Consider the following 17,304-nt stretch of genomic DNA (forward strand, 5'->3'; position numbering starts at 1 on the left):
ACTAGCTTAGCACAAGTTAAGGCTCTTGTCAGAGCCTTGTCTTGGACTGTACCCCAGTACCCTCCACCTCTCACTTTTGCCTCAGGGCTTCTCTGTGCATCTAGAAACTCCCACAAGAGCCACCACCCACTGATGCATGCTCAAATGAAAAGCACTGGAGAACTGATGCTTGGTGGGGCAATGCTTGACAACAGAATTCAGAGGCTGGCAGATATATGCTTCCATCTTCCATTCCTCAGGAAGGGGGTTCTGACAGCATTCCATAAAGCTTCTCAGAAAATCTTGAGGATTGAGCAAATACCACCCCTTGCAATGGTTAATTCAATAGCCCATATGCATATTGATTCCCCTTTCTTCCCTGTTCATTCCTGAATAAATCACTCATATAACAACCTCATCTAAGGCTCTGCTTTGGAAGAACTCAGACTAAGACATCTGTGACTCGGCCTCAGCTCCTGATCTTCTCTGAGCAAGTGCTTGAACATCACAAATACACATACATAACATACACATACACACATCTCAAGAATAAACAATAATATACAAGCATAATGAAATCTAAAGTCAAACAAAAAATATTCCTCCCCCAAAAGCCCAAAGTCTTTAGAAAACTAGCTCTTCTAAAGCATGCCCCCAACTGCCATTGCTAAACAGAAGTGTTTGTCTCAAGATAAAACATGTATATTCAGGTGCCTTCAAGGTTTTCCCTAAGAACCATTGATGATAATTTGTTTTACATTTGCATAACTCAAAAGGCTTGAGATGACCAAATGTAAATTTCATGCCTTCACTTCTTGGGTGGCTAAAAACTGTTTATAGCATTTAAAATCGCTATTTTCTTTTCCAGTTTCTTGCTTTTAAGGTTACAGGAAATCTTGGGGTGTCCAATCTCAACTAGGTCACCCTCGGGCAGGTTATATTTCACATGGCTTGAGTTTGAACTTCCAAATTACTTTTCTCGTGTGGTGAAGTGCCTCAAGATTCACAAAAGGATGCACAGCTAGCTGCAAGGAATACTGGTTACTATATCCTTTATGCAGGGTGGTTTTGTGCCTGGGAAAAAAGTAAGAGTCCAAGATGTCGCAGACCTAGCAGTTTCTGCCATTGCCATCTACAACGGCCCCTCCCCAACTCCAGTCCGAATTTGAAACGCTAGTACTAAACAGGCATGTCAGCCATGCCCAGGAACAAACTTTCTAGGAGGACAAATAAAGTCTCAACTTCAGTCAGGGCTCTAAGCGAAGTAGGCGGCAAGTAAAGCCTCCAAGCCGTTTCTGAAACCCATTCGCACAGCAGTGCAAGCAGATCCCAACGTCTAGGAACGCCAGCTCTGGTCTAAAGAAGTTATTTCCGGAGCTGGCGCCCGGAGCCGGGAATGCCCCGGAAGTATTTCCCTGTGGTCCTACGTGGGAAAGATGGCGGCGATGCAAGTGGCCGAGTCGCTGCCGGGCGGGCAGGCGCGAGACGTTCCACGAGAGCCACCGCCCGAGCAGGGCAGTGGGTTCCGCTGCTTATCGGCCAGGCTCTGCGCCCTCCGTCCTGACGACAGCAGCTCCGCCCGCACCGAGATCCACCTGCTCTTCGACCAGCTCATCTCTGAGAACTACGGCGAGGTCGGCGGCGTGGCCCCGGAGGTAGGCGGCCTGCTGGGTCGGGAGGACTCGGGCCACGCCTGCTCGCCCCGGCCCCACCCTCAGAGACCCGGGCTGGCAGCTCCCGCCGGCCTCTCCTGGCCTCTCCTGGCTTCTCTCGGCACCGCTTCGCATTACTTAGTTCCAGGCATGCTTGCTCCCTCCGACTGTGGCAGTCTCTGCCCTCCTCTGTCTGGAAGACCCCGCAGTGCTTGGCAAACTCGGCATCTTTCAAAACGGCACTGATGACTTCTGCTCTGGTAACACCGCAGGTGTCATTTGGTCCGCCCCTCGCCTCCGCTCCACTCTCTGCATACAAAAAACACTTTGTATATAAAATTCACTATTACCATTTAATAAGTAATGGAACTCGGACCGTCACGTACTATATACCGCGCACGGTTCTAGGAATCTTACAACGTCGGTAATATTAGGTCTGTTTTACTGTTAAAAATACGGAGGCACATAAAGGTCCAGTGTCATATTGCTGGCGAACGGCAGCGCTAGAATTGGAGCCTAAGTCTATCACATGGTCCCTGCCATTTTCTGTTCCTCCGTGCTAGCTTTTCCCTCTTTGCCTCCTCTTTAGAAGTACTTTGACTCTGAATAATAATAATATTCACACACATCGGGCCTTGGAGACTACTTAATGAACTCCTAGAACTCTTGACCCAGTCATACCACTGCCTACGGTGCTCAGAGGCACCTCAAACCTGACATTTCCTAAAAATGAGTTACATTATCTCGGCAGAGACCACTGTATCCCCAACCCGTCCCCTCCCCCCACTCAGGGAAACATGAACAGTCTGCCAAATCGCACTGGCACAAACACTGGTGCTTTCCCTTTCCCTCCTCCCGGATCTATCCACTCTGGATTCTTCAGACTCTATTTCATAAATGTTTCTCATCTCCTTTTCTGTGTTCCATTGCCAGTGCCTTAAGCCTTCAGGCAAGATGACTTTTTCCTGAACTCTCCTTAAACTTCTGCCTCCAGTCCAGCCCTTCTCCATACCATTCTTTGCTTTGCTGCTAGAGTGCTCTTTTCTTTTGTGGGAAAAAAATCTGACTAGAAAGCAAAGCTCTGATTTGGGATGATCTTCACTACATACTGTAAGTGATCAGAGCAAGTTACAGAACAGTTCATGCATGCAGTGTGACACCAGTATAGGGTGAGGAGCGTGTTTAACAGACTGTGTATATTTATAGATGTAAAGCGTTCACAACAACAAATGGAAGAGTTGACAACAACAGAATAGTGTGTATCACTAGGGAGTGGAGTGGAATTCGGGGAGGACTCGGGAACTTTTGCTCTATTGGTATAATTTGATATTTTTACGTCAAAAATATGTGCTTTTCCAGTCTCCCATCACTTCTTTTGTGCCCTGTGTACAGTCATTTAAAACCTGCTCTTCCACAAGCTTCTACTAGTGTTTCACACCTACTGGTGTTCCAGGTTTTGCACACTCCATTCCCTTTGCTTGCGGCGTCTTTCGTTGCTTTGTATGTCTGGCAGATTTTTAAGTCATCCTTCAGATCATTCCAGGTTATGCTTAAAAATCACCTCTGTAACTGGGGCGCCTGGGTGGCGCAGTCGGTTAAGCGTCCGACTTCAGCCAGGTCACGATCTCGCGGCCCGTGAGTTCGAGCCCCCGTCAGGCTCTGGGCTGATGGCTCGGAGCCTGGAGCCTGTTTCCGATTCTGTGTCTCCCTCTCTCTCTGCCCCTCCCCCATTCATGCTCTGTCTCTCTCTGTCCCAAAAATAAATAAAAAACGTTGAAAAAAAAAAATTTAAAAAAAAAATCACCTCTGTAAGACCTCCTTAATTACCATTTCCCCATAGAGTTTGTACTTAATTCTTTCAACATTTAATTCACTTTAATGTTTTGTGAGTATTTCTAGATAATGAGCTCTTTGAAGTTCAGGAATATGTTTGTTCACCTTTGGATTCCAAAGATCTAACACATAATAGGTGCTCCAGACTTTTAATTCAGTAAATGTCTATAGAGGAATGAATGGTGTGATTTGCAAATAGATTCCCCGCTTTTTTTTTTTTTTTAGAATTACCTAATTTTACATTAAACTTATACACGTGTCACTGCTGATTTTCCCAGTGGCCTTGAAAATATGGTTTGCTTGCTTTCTGTTTTCTTTTTCAAGATGGGAATGAATGAGTTTTATTTTTTAATTAAAAAAATTAATTCCAGTATGTTAATATACAGTGTTGTATTAGTTTCAGGTGTACAATATAGTGATTCAACAATTCCGTATATCACCCAGTGCTCATCATAACAAGTACACTCCTTAATCCCCATCACCTGTTTCACCCATCCCTCCCTACCCACCTCCCTTCTGGTAACCATTAGTCTGTTCTCTATAGTTAAGAATCTGTTTCTTGGTTTGTCTCTCTTTTTTTCCCCTTTGCTTGTTTGTTTTGTTTCTTCAATTCCACAGATGAGTGAAATCATATGATATTTGTCTTTCTATTATTTTGCTTAGCGTTATACTCTGTAGCTCCATCCATCCAGGTCATTGCAAATGGCAAGATTTCATTCTTTTTTATGGCTGAGTAATATTCCACTGTGTGTGTGTGTGTGTGTGTGTGTGTGTGTGTGTGTGTGTGTGTATACACCACATCTTCTTTATCCATTCATCTGTTGATGGACATGGGCTGCTTTCATACTTTGGCTATTGTAAATAACGCTGCTGTAAACATAGGGGTGCATGTATCCCTTTGAATTAGTGTTTTTGTATCCTTTGGGTAAATACCCAGTAGTGCAGTTGCTGGATCTTAGGGTAGTTCTATTTTTAACTTTCTGAAGAGCCTCCATACTGTTTTCCACAGTGGCTGCACCAGTTTGCATTCCCACCAACAGTGCACGAGGGTTCCTTTTCCTTCATATTCTTGCCAACACCTGTTGTTTCTGGTGTTTTTTATTTTAACCATTCTGACAGGTGTGACGTGATATCTCATTGTAGTTTTGGTTTGCATTTCCCTGATGGTAAGTGTTGTTGAGCATCTTTTCATGTGTCTGTTTGCTTACTTTTTGGTATTTTTAACTTCGGTGTGTGTTTTTATATTCTGGAAGCCTCTCTTTGGCTATTTCATTGCACTCTCTACGTATGTAGAGACTCTGGAGTTTTTAGACTGACAAAAACCATATTGTGTCTTTTCCTTCTTTTTAGCACATCCCACTTCTGTGCTATCATTTAATTTTCTTCCTACTTCCTGCCTCACATTTCATCTTTCCTCATTTTGAGTGTGAACATTGCCTTTCATTTTTCTGTTTGGCTGTGTTTGGGGGGCAGGGGTTGCTTCTTTACTTGACTAATAAATAGGCATATCACCTTTCATTGTTTTTTGTTTTTTTTGTTTTTTTGGTAGGATGTCAGTGCTCTTCTTGTCCAAGCTTGCCGACTGGTGCCTCTTAATCAGAATCATCTTGTCAGCAAAGTGTCTCAACTTATCCACCATTTACTTAACAGATTACAGGTAATCATGTGCATAACTTTAGAATTTATCATGAACTAAATAAGTACCTTTGAAATGCTACATCTGTGCTAGGTGCGATGGGCTGATCTTTTGAGAAATTAGAAGAAGCACTTCCTTACTAGGGATGATATTAAATATAATTCTGACCAAAAAAATTATTCTGCGCAATTCTAGAAATTTGTCCATTAGAGTTACCCCTTTCTGTTTGGTTCAAGAAAGCAATATCATTGAGTCCCCCAGGTCTTAGAATTTTTCATGGAAGATGTATTTGACCAAGATATATCTAAGAATAAGTTGAAACAATCTACTACTCCTTTCCTACCAATATGTTTTCCCCTTTCCCATTTTTGTGGTCCGCTTTTGATCTTCATAAACATAAGTAGCTTGGGAGCAAGAGGACACTAGATAGAAAGACCCTTGGGGCGCCTGGGTGGCTCAGTCGGTTAGGCATCCGGCTTCGGCTCAGGTCATAATCTCACGGTCTGTGAGTTCAAGCCCCGCGTCGGGCTCTGTGCTGACAGCTCAGAGCCTGGAGCCTGTTTCAGATTCTGTGTCTCCCTCTCTCTCTGACCCTCCCCTGTTCATGCTCTGTCTCTCCCTGTCTCAAAAATAAATAAACATTAAAAAAAAATTTTTTTTTTTTAAAAAGATAGAAAGACCCTTGTTATTTATAACAAGGTCCGTGCTGTAGCTCTCCTTTCTCCAGAATGTTTTCAGTTTGCTAAATAAATCTCATATCTTTTTAGGAACAGTTCAGACATTGAGGCTGTTACCATAAGATGCCACATGAGGATGTGAATGTAGTTAGCACAAAATTTACAATTAGCACTATGTAACCTTTTGGCTGCTTTTGGCTGCAAGAAACAGAAAAGTCAACCTAGAACAGCTTAAAAACAAATTTTTTTTTAAATTATATCATACCACAACCCCCAAGAGAGGCACTCCAGGGGCACTTTATGAGAAACTTCCTGACATTTTTCCATTCTGCTATCGGTGTATGGGCTGTCCTCAGCTAGCATCTCTCCTAGTCAAGATGGCTGCCTCAATTCCAGGCATTCCATGTGAAATAAATAAATAACCCCCAGCAGAAGCAAAAAAATGATTTATTTTGTGTCTCTGTAAGAATGAGGCATGTTGTCGGGGCGCCTGGGTGGCTCAGTCGGTTGAGCATCCGATTTCAGCTCGGGTCATGATCTCACAGTCTGTGAGTTCAAGCCCTGCGTCGGGCTCTGTGCTAACAGCTCAGAGCCCAGGGCCTGCTTCAGATTCTGTGCCTCTCTCTCTCTCTGACCCTCCCCGATTCATGCTCTGTCTCTCTCTGTCTCAAAAATAAATGTTATAAAAAATTAAAAAAAAAAAGAATGAGGCATGTTGGGGCGCCTGGGTGGCTCAGTCGGTTGAGTGTCCGACTTCAGCTCAGGTCATGATCTCACGGTCCGTGAGTTCGAGCCCCGCGTCAGGCTTTGTGCTGACAGCTCGGAGCCTGGAGCCTGCTTCAGATTCTGTGTCTCCCTCTCTCTCTGCCCCTCTGCCTTCATGCTCTGTCTCTATCTCTGTCAAAAATAAATAAACATTAAAAAAAATTTAAAAAAAAAGAATGAAGCATGTTGTCCCCTCATTCTCCATCAGATCTCCCCTCATATCTGGCTGGGGAGACCTAGGTCTGATCAAGGGAATAGTATTACCATGGGTGACTGAAACCAGGGGTTAACCTTGACTGTACATTAGAATCAACTGCAGGGCTTAAGCTCCCTAGATGATTACACTGTGCAGCTCAACTTTTATATCAGGGTTTCCCAATCTCGACACTTACTGACATTTTGGATTGGATGATTCTTAGTTGTAGGGCAGCTCTCCTGTGCATTGTAGGATTTTAGCAGCATCCTTGGCTTCTACCTTAGAAGGCAATAGCATCCCTCTGATTGTGACAGTCAAAACTGTCTACAGACATTCCCATTTCCTTGGGAAATAAGATTTCCCCTGGTAAAGAACCAGTATCTTAGCTAATTAGGATTTACCCTCAGGTCCCATGTGCAAGAGGTGAGTACCCAAATAAAATCAATACTCTGCCAGCAGGAGAGAGGAGATGAGTGCTGATAGGTAAGCAGTGTCTGCTACCTGTGACGTCCTAAATGAAATGAGGCTGTTTTCAAGTTCAGAATTTTTCACACTGGTACCATAGCTTCTGAAGGTTTACTGTTCTCAGATGTATTACCTTTGTAGCACTGGCAATTGGAAAAGTTCCTGATCACAGATGGTACCTACAGCCCTTAATCAACTTTCTAGCTTTTGATGACAGTTTATCTCAGTTATTCATTAATTGATACTTCGATTAGCCTCCTTTGTCCCAACACGATTATAAACTTGATGACAAGTATATGCAGTCTCTTCCCATTGTATGCTCCACATCATAGTGAGACATAGTAGCTATTTAGCAGGCATTTATATTCATAGTGTGTTTGTTGAGCATTTATGATGTAGAGAAGGCCATTTCAGTGGCTTGAGTCTTACGTATCTGTGTATTTACAGCTACCAGTATCTGGTTGGCTCCAGGAAAAGCTGCAGGGACTTTGCCAGGCTCTATTTTGAGTGGAGGGAGTAAAGGGGAGGAAGTGAGCAAGGCCCTGGGACAAGGAGAAGGCCCTGTCTTGATCAGACGTTCAAGGCCTTTAAAGCTGATCTTTCTGACACCAAAAAGATGGACACATGTGCCCTTTCTTTCATAGCCTGGTTCAGATGAGCATACATGTCTGAAAAAGATAAAAGTATTTTTTCTTACAAGTTAGATGATGCATATTTTTTCCTGTATTCATAGGTGATTGTTGATGAACAAAACCTGGATTTCCTGTTGGCATATACTATTTCTGCTATTCAGCAGTGTAGTTCCTGGACACACATGGAGATTCTCCAAGCCCTGGCAGCTCTGGTTTACTGCAATGGCTCAAAATGTCAAAAGGTAGTTTAAACTGTGTTCTGCCTTTCCTTCCAAAGGTTAGGAACACAGGCTCTGAACCAATAGACTCGTGCTCAGGTTTCCATCCTGTCATTAATGAGATGTGTGACCTTGGTCGACCCTTACTCAACCACCCTGAATCTCATTTCTTCATGTATACGGTAGATCCTTTGAGGATGAGGTGAGACAGTCCTTGTAAAGTGCTTGGCACTCGCTAAACATGAACCGCTATTGTTATCGTCATCCTTCAGTGTGCACCCAAGACTGAAGAGCTTCAGCAGCTACCTGGGCTGAGAGTGATGATCGCTACTGGTGTTTCAGGGCACATCTTTGCATGCCCATCTGAAAGATTTAGCTGCTAAAAGATTTAGCTAGCAGCTAGTCTTTTGGGACTTAACCGCCCATTAGTTAAAAAAAATGACACCCACCTAAAGAGTAATAATTTTCCAAGAAGCCTTTTCTGACGCACGTTAGCTGTTATTTTGTTCTAGTACCTCCCAGACTTGCTCGGCAAGAACGGGATTTTGATGAAGTTGAGTGACTCGGCTCAGCCTGACCCTGAAGCTAGGAGAGCTGCAGTGCACTGCATGGCAAACTTGTGTCTCAGGTATGTGAGTCCGGCCACATCTCCTGGCTGTGATGAGACAGGGCCTCTCGTGTCTGAAGCCAGAGCCAACTTAGAAAAATAACCTACTTTGTGTTTCCCATGTTCCTTGCTAATAAGATCATCGTATATTGTTTATTTTAGTGGTATTTGTTTAAAAAGGTAAAGTAAAGGAAAAAATAGACTAGGATCTTCTCCCTAAAATAGGGAAAGAGCAGTACATACGCAATATGTCAAGGTTTTGTTTTCTGTTGATACAAATTCTAACCATATTAAGTCTTCTAGAAGGATATAGTCATGAATTTAAGCTTTGTTGAGGCCTCTATCGAAGCCAATTTCTTCGAATAAAATGGAACCAATCCCATCCACCAAATTGTAGATTTGTGCAATGGAAACTGAGGAGCACAGACTTGAACCGATGTATCTTATCTCCCCATTGTGGTGTTGTCCAGTGGGGAGGAGTCGGGCTCAGCTGTGTGATTCTAGCCAGACAAGACCTGTGTGCATTGTTTCCCTCTACACATTGAAAAGTAGAGCTAAAAAAAGATTTCTTTCTCCATACTTCTTCCACTACAAACTTCTGTAACTTTTCCCTGTGGAAACCCCTCTTCCTTCTTGGTATTCATTCCAGCCATGTGCTGTTCCACAGCCGTAGTTACTTACCCGAAGTGCACAGTCTTCCTTAATACAGTTTCATCTGAAGGTACATTCCAACTCCACCAGTCTGTATTACTGCTATTTTTAATTCTTATTCTTTTGCAAGCCCCATTTCAAAGGAGACTGAGTTTGAGTTACTTTCTCTGTATGTGTTTTAGTGTACCAGGACAGCCATACTTGGAGGAACCCTACCCAAATATCTGCTTCCAGGCTTTCTTGACCACTTTACAGTCTCCAAAATCATCTGATATGGATGATATCACGTTTTGCATGGTAGGTGGGGCTACCACTAATCTTGTGAATGTTACAGATGTGTCTAGAAGCAGTAGTCGAACAGAAGTTGTGACTAAAGAATATAATTTGGTTGCTGAATCAGTTTTGTCTGGAGATAAAGGCATAAGTGAGATATTTATAACCTGCAAAGATGGAAATCATATCTTTCAGGTTTAAATTACAAAACAGTTTCTGTTTGTTTTGTGGTTCTAGATTTTTGAAGAAAAGCAATACAGTTTCAGACTAGTAACAGTCATTTAGATGGAAGGGAAAGGAGTAGATTTCAACAATATCTGCAGTATTACTTCTTTTTAAAAACTCTGATGCAGATATGGCAATTTGTTAACATGCTTTAAATTCAGAGTGACACATTTCAAAACTTACAGATCTGAGGTAGTGAAAGTTCCCTATAGTTCCCTGCTCAGATATAACCACCTGGAACAATTTGTTCTACATGCCCCTAGACATTTTTTTCTGTATATAAATGACTATATTTTATAATTTTTCAGTGGGATCATATTAAATATGCTGTTTTTTACCACTGTATCTCCTTTTTAAAGTTAATATTTCTTGGGCATCTTTTCAGTACCTATTAATGTACCTCATGCATTTCTAACTGCTGTAGCTGGGAGACATTGGGCAAGTTACTTAACTTCTTGAGTCTCCATGTACTTTTTCTCTCAAATGGGACGAATGATACAGTTACATGAGCGGTATATGAAATATATCATTTAAAGTGCTTGGCAGATGCTTCCTGTTATTATGATTGAGTTTGCCTTGTAGCAGAGGGCTAGCTTCTTACATAATGATTGTCATAACAGATGGACATTGAAGTTTCTTCAGTGTTTCCACTATTTCAGAAAAAGGCTATGTTCCACATCCTCTCTGTGTGGGGAGTGTTTTTTAAGGACAGTATCTTTTTTTTTTAAGTTTTATTTATTTACGTGATCTCTACAGCCAACATGAGGCTTGAACTCACAATCCTGAGATCAAGAGTTGGATGCTCTACCAACTAAGCCAGCCAGGCACCCAAGGACTCTTTCTTAATGAGAATGCTGAGTCAAAAGATCGATCTTGATCAGAATTGCCCTCTAGAAACCTGTTCCCACATACATTCCTTTGACTTTAATAACTAGTGAGGCTGCTGTATCATAGAGATTCCCCGCTTCCAATCTCTGCTGCCACTTTTCCATCCCTGTCACCTCCTTCCCACTACACACCTCCTGTTTTTTTTTTCCTCCTTGCTCACCATTTGTACATGCTAGCTTATAAACATGTACAGTAAGACCACTCTTTTCAGTGAGAACACTCTGTTCTTCTGGAAAATAATTAGTAGTTCATCACATCTCTCCTCTAGATCTTCTTTCTTTTCCCCTGTTGCATGATTTTTTTCATCATTGAAAGACTTCTTCATCCTAGGTGGTGCTAGGAGGCCGACCCCTGGATAACCAAATTTTCTGTACCTTTTAACTTGGCCTCTTTTCTCCCCCAGTTGTTACAAAATGCATTGAAAGGTATACAGTCTCTTCTCAATGGGGGTAAGATGAAACTGACACAGACCGAGGAACTTGGAGCTCTTCTGGCTGTGCTAAAGGTAAGTGCTCATCGCGATGAGTGTCTTTCCTACTCAGACCCCAGGCATAGGGACCACTTTATGTCATTTCTCTAAAGCTAGCTTTTCGGCAGTATATATTAGGAGATCGTTCAAATGTTCGTATGTACGGATATGTCAAATTAAGAACTGAAAACAGTAAGCTGTGCTTTAAGTAAATTCATCAAAATTCTAAAACTTGACGTATGAATCTTCACTTAGGAAGGGAATAGCTTATGATCTGTAGACAATTTAATTGTAGATCCTCTTAAACCTGTTTGTACTTGAAAGAGGAACCAGGGCTTCTCTTTGGCTCTTGGCCCACATAAGTAGACAGGCCAGTCAGATGGCAATTAGTAGGCTGCCTCCTTTCGTTTCTGAGCCTGCTGGTCGGTGGGAAGGTTCCTCTCTGGGGACCCACCTTTCAGGTCAGCCAGGAAGTGGCCTCGGGTCAAAGCCATTTTTAACTTACCTTGATCGTGACTAAAACTTTAAATCTTTCCCTGTCCCATCTCCCATATAGACAGCTAGATGTGGACATGGATAAGTGAAATAAAAATGATAGATTGTTTAAAAAAATCATAGATAAAATAATCGGATAAAACAGGTTGGATAAATTTTTAAACTTAATAAAAATGGTAAGTAAATTAAAATCAAACTTAAACTCATCTGACCAGACCAGATCCACCCAAATGGGATTAAACTCTTCTGTAAGCCCTAAACCTTCAAGATACCAATTTTCTGTCCCTTTGAATTTCTTCAATAAGATTCTAGACATTAATTGGTTCATCGATGTGATTCAGAACATGGCAAATGATTCTGTTTTATGATTTGTTTTTGTGTGTGCGCTTCCTTCATCATCATCATCATCAGAAATCTATGTTTCATGGACTCCCGGGACTAAACATAGAGCTGCCCACGGTGTTATACCCCACTCCGCTTCCTCAGTATGACGGGCGGCCACCTGTCAAACCGCAGCAATCTGAATCCAACACTTCTCGACCAACTGTGGTATGCTTGTGTTTACTTAGCACGAAGTTGTGGATTGTTTTTAATTGCCTGTTATATATATTTTCTGTGATTTGCATCCCTACTTGCGCCAAAGGCTGACCTTAAATTTGATTTCAGTTTTGGGTTTTTAGCATAGTAAATGTAAATTCATCAGACTGCTGAAAACACTGGTTAGAGCATCTTATATTTCTAAGAGGTCTAGGCAGTGTAAGAGCTATAGCAGTGGACATTCACTTTACGCCTGAAGCCGCACATCCTCGTTCCCCAAATGCTCGAGACCACAGGTCAACCCACTTTTTCTACAAAAGGCTAATTGGTAAATATTGTAGGTCTCTGTTACAACTGCCAGGTTTCCCAGCCTATCCATATAGTTGCCATCTCCCTCATGTTTCCATTGGAGAACCTAGAGCCTACAGATATATGGGCCACTGTATTATATCTGGACGTGTATCCGGTATTACTTATAAAATGTTTATAATTTGAAATTCTTCTACTCATTGAGTTACTCAACATTTACTGAATACTTGCTACATCCCAGACATTATGCTAAACATTAAGGATATAGATTCTGTTTTTAGGAGTTTAGGGGAGAAACTCAGAGCCTACGTGGGATTTTCTCTCTCCCTCTGTCTTTGTCCCTCCCCCGCTTGCTCTCTCTGTCTCTCTCTCTCTCTCAAAATAAATAAATAAACTTTTTTTTTTTTTTTAAAGAATGAGTAGAGTACAAAAAGGAAGGAAAGTATTGGTTATTTTTTTCCGCCAGAGGAAACAGAAGGTGCCTAGGCATAGAGGATGAGCATGTGTGCAGCCTATTTGTTAACCAGTAGTCTAGAGTGTCAGGTGCGTGCAGGAGAAGGCTGGGACAAGTAGGTAGCAGAGGCCAAATCATAAGGGTCTTTTATAGTATGCTAAGGAGTTAGTTTTTATCTTACAGGTGGCAGAGATGAAGACTCTTATATAGGGGAGTGATATGATCAGATACACATCTAGGAAACATCACTGTGGTAGCAAGTAAAAGGTGTGAGTCTGGGGCCATGTTAATAATACAAAATAGAAATGATGAGGACCTTCCTTTCTTAAATTCAGGGGACCTTGAGAATGCAGAGGGAGGCCTAGATTCCAAAGATATTTGGATGTCAGAAAGGAAGCAGGAGAAAAGAAAGAAACTGGCTCTTACTTACTATCTACAAAGCCTCAGTGACCTAAACCGTGCATTGTATATAGTGGATTAACATCTCTCTTCTACATCTAGAGTGGTGCTAGCTATGGGTCTTATCTGGAAGAACTGAGAAAATTGTCACTCTAGTCATTTTCTATAGACTTGAAATCTGTTGCTGCTGAATGCTTTCACAACTGTGCAAGGAAAGTGGCATTAGCCTTATACTCACAGATCAGGAACTTCAAGCTAAGTGGAAGGTGAAATGATTTGCCCACAGTCACAGAGGTAGAATTTAAACCCAGGCTACCAGTATGGCTTTGTTGTACATATGTCATGCCTTGTTTCCTGTAGTCCAGTAGGGTGTGTGTAAGCACTTAGCACAGCACCTGACACACAGAGTATTAAGTAAGTGCCATTTTTTTCTCCTCTCCTCTTTTCTTCTTTCTTCAGACTACATGTTGGGGACATATTTAGTAATTATCAAATGAGAAAGTACCAATAGCTCTCATATGTATGTTTTCATTCGCTCCTAAAATCAGAATAAAAAGAAGAAATCAAAAGTAAAATCAAGGAAAATCCATCAAGAAGAGGAAGAGGAAGAATCCAGTGGTGAAAGAGAAGCAGTCCCCATCACTGGCTCAGGCAAAGAGAACCTGTGTGAGGGGAGCACTCCCTGCTCCTCCTCCCTGGGAGTCCGAAGTTTGCCTGTAGAGGGAAGCAGCATGGCAGGAAGAGACCGAGTCTCCACCCCCTTCCGTTCTGCCAGTTGGAAAAAGGTCAGCAGTAGTGAGTCTGACTATTCGGATGCTGAAGGAGGCATGCAGAGTAAAATGAGGTAGTAGTATTTTGTTATGTTGTTACGCCTTATAATCTCAGGTGCACATAAGTTAATAACTTTGCTTAAAAACCTGACTGCTACACAAGATTTAATTTGAAGATTCATTTATGCTGGGCTTTGTGTCACTCTACATCTGCCTTGTCCCCTTCATCTGCCTTTGTACATGTTGTTCCTCTGCCTGGAATTTTCTTCCACTTTGTGTGCCTTCTTATTAACCACCACTCCACTTTGGTATGAGCTCAGCAATCATGTCCTCTGAGAAGCCTTTTCTTACTAGCACCCCTGCTCCCCAATTCTGGCTTTGGTGCCTTCTTTGTGACCCTTTGATGTATCTCCATCTTAGCATCGATCAAAATGCCCTGCAGTTATCTCTTTAACTGTCCGTCTGTCTCTGCCCCTCGCAGGCTCCTTGGGGGCAGGGCGGGCTTTATGTCTGCCAGCCTCAGCACAGTGCCTAGCACATACTCACTATTCCTGATGCCAAGCTGTTGCCCTCTTATTTTCTGTCTAGTTGTGTTTTATATTGTTTACTGTATTAACTTGTTATGTAAACAAATTGCTTTAGCATGTTTTGATTGCATTTTGAAAATTTTTCAAAGTTGATATTTTTTCAACTATCACGTTGGCATATTTACTTTTGGGTTTATTCAGAATGTTGAGTTTCTCAGTGCATCATGTGAGTTGGCTGGAATAAATAGAATTTCATGTTTGTATTTTTTAAAGACTTTTTTTCTTCCTTCTCTTGGATAGGTCTTACCAAGCCAAAGTTCGCCAAGGAGCATTAGCTTGTTTTCTTTCTACTATAAAATCAATAGAAAAAAAAGTTCTTTATGGCTACTGGTCAGCCTTTGTTCCTGATACACCTGAGCTTGGAAGCCCTCAGTCAGTGTCCCTGATGACTCTGACGTTAAAAGATCCTTCTCCAAAGGTAAGAGCACTTAAATTCTGAGCATAATACCAGGAAAGTCTTTGTTGTTTTCCCTGCCTTATCTGTTCTCATCTGAACACAGCTCTCATTACTAACAATCCAACTCCTGACTCGAGAACCACAGGACAGGCAGGAGGACAGAACACGGGCGTATGTGAGTAGCAGGCTGAGAACACTCACGCTAGGGGCCCTGCTGCCTAGGGCTTGCTTGGAGCCTGAGTACACTGACTTGTAGCCTCTGTATCCCTTTGGAGCTGCACTGAGACAGCCGTGGTTCTTTCCCTTTTATGGGAATGTTGATTGCCATGGGATTTATAATAGGAAAAAATCAAAAGCAGTTTAAACACTCAGTGGAATATCTTGGTCCATAATGGTTACGAAGAATACGTAAAGCTTAGAAAAATGTCTGTGATAAGAACACATAAGAAAACTTGTGGGTGACCCTTCAAAAGCTCTTACAGGGTGAAAAAAATAAACAGGCCTCAGTTAAGCACAAAAATTTCAAACATCCAATATCCTGAGTAGTTATACCAGCAGGAAATTTTCAGATTAACTGAATCAGTAGCAAATGAGAACCTGCAAGAAAAATGGAAAATAAGGGGTAACAAATAAGTCAGTACTGAAGCCATTCTTGTAAGTGAAAGGAAAAATACTATAAAGGTTAAAAAATACATACATTTGAAAAGCCTCCCAAAAAAATAAATAAATAAATAAATAATAAAAAATTAAAAAAAGAAAAGAAAAGCCTCTGCTTTTCTGCTGCGGGGAGCTGCCGGCAGGAGCTGAGGAGATCGTCCTATGGAGCAAGTGGCAGGCTAGGTAAACCACCCGCACTGCAGCTGCCCAGCCAAGGGGACAGCGAACGTATGAGTTTGGGATATGAGTATAGAGAAGTTATGGAGTCGGATTTCATGAAAGTGGATTGAAATCTGTGTCATGGTGTTTATGTCTTTATAGTTTTTAATGTTTACATTTGCCTTAGAGTGCCATGAGAAATTTTACATGCTGCAAAGTGGTCCTCCTTGATTTGGGTACCTTTTACAAGACCAGTGCTCTAACCCCTGAGCTATGGAGCCTTGGGTACCTTTTAGATATGGTCTTGCTCTTTAACTTTGATGAATGCAATGCAAGAAATGTGATGAAAAGGAAACGTATAGAACTTTCTTCTGGAGATGTCCTAGCTCCAGGACATGAAGGTCCTGGAGAAATGGAAAAGCAGTCATCATTTGTAGGATTTAGAAAGATCAAAGTAATGAGTAGAACTTGTCAGTTCCATGTAATGGCAAGTGAAATGATTGTAGCCAGAAGCTTTGTCACAGGTTTTAGGTTAGAAAGGTGTAAAGAAGTGTGATCATGGTCCACAGTGAGCCTTAGTACACACCTCTGCAAACTGTCCCTGTGCACCAAGACACGTGCTAGAAGCAAGTGTTGTGGTCGGTGATGTCAGTGAGAGAGACTTTTTACAAAGACTCCTAGAAAGTTGTGTGCAAAACTTAAAAGTTCACATAAATGCAATGGAGCAGCAATCGTTGATCAGAGCTAGATTAAAAGGTACAGTCATGTGTAAAAGCTGAGTGGTCATCTGCTCAAAGGCTCGTTGTAAGTATAGAGTTGGATGCCTGAAGTTTCTGTTAGTCAGGATGAAACATGACAGTAGTGCATCTTGCTGAAGTGCACAGTGATGACAGTTTCAAGTTCATGGCAGCTCTGGTATGACCTAGGGTAGATTCAACTGGAAGCACAGTTTTTACTGATATGCTGAGAAACTTTCCAAAGAAAAACAGACAGAAGGAAGGAGACTGGACTCTTCATTCAGAACACTGGCAATAGATTACTTTCAGGAAATTGCAGTATGAAATGTTAGAATGATTAATTCCAAAGGAGAAAACTTAGAAATTTCCTTTAGGATTTGGCAGTGGGCAGTACTTGGGAAATGGTCATATTTTTACATGTTGGAAATGTGCTTCAGAAAGCACATCCTGTATGTTTCCAGATGGCACAGAGCAAATTATCAATAAAAATACCATGACCAATTTATGAATTTCTTCTATAGGATTTCTTTGGGTGTTAAAAAAGTAGATTATGTGGCTATAGCAAGACTTGATCTAGGGAACAAACTATGGGACAAACTTTCTTGGTACCTTGAGAACTATCCCGATTTTCAAATTT

The 17,304-nt window shown here is 41.7% G+C and overlaps 1 protein-coding gene across 2 annotated transcripts in view; it reads left to right on the forward strand.

Annotated features, from left to right (window-relative positions):
- Window positions 1–1,374: 1,374 nt before the first annotated feature.
- Window positions 1,375–17,304, forward strand: part of HEATR6 (HEAT repeat containing 6) — a 35,315-nt gene continuing 19,385 nt past the window's right edge. Inside the window, exons 1-9 of one of the 2 annotated variants that reach the window (XM_060646649.3) lie at window positions 1,375–1,634; window positions 5,014–5,121; window positions 7,937–8,077; window positions 8,566–8,681; window positions 9,494–9,608; window positions 11,101–11,202; window positions 12,073–12,210; window positions 13,909–14,204; window positions 14,958–15,135. In XM_060646649.3, coding sequence (XP_060502632.1) covers window positions 1,416–1,634; window positions 5,014–5,121; window positions 7,937–8,077; window positions 8,566–8,681; window positions 9,494–9,608; window positions 11,101–11,202; window positions 12,073–12,210; window positions 13,909–14,204; window positions 14,958–15,135 — 1,413 coding nt within the window. In that variant the 5' untranslated portion in view covers window positions 1,375–1,415. The remainder of the gene's footprint in view (window positions 1,635–5,013; window positions 5,122–7,936; window positions 8,078–8,565; window positions 8,682–9,493; window positions 9,609–11,100; window positions 11,203–12,072; window positions 12,211–13,908; window positions 14,205–14,957; window positions 15,136–17,304) is intronic. The other variant, XM_060646648.3, reaches the window with a different exon arrangement.

Source organism: Panthera onca, chromosome E1 (genome assembly GCF_046562875.1).
Source record: "Panthera onca isolate mPanOnc1 chromosome E1, mPanOnc1 haplotype 2, whole genome shotgun sequence".
Taxonomy (NCBI): domain Eukaryota; kingdom Metazoa; phylum Chordata; class Mammalia; order Carnivora; family Felidae; genus Panthera; species Panthera onca.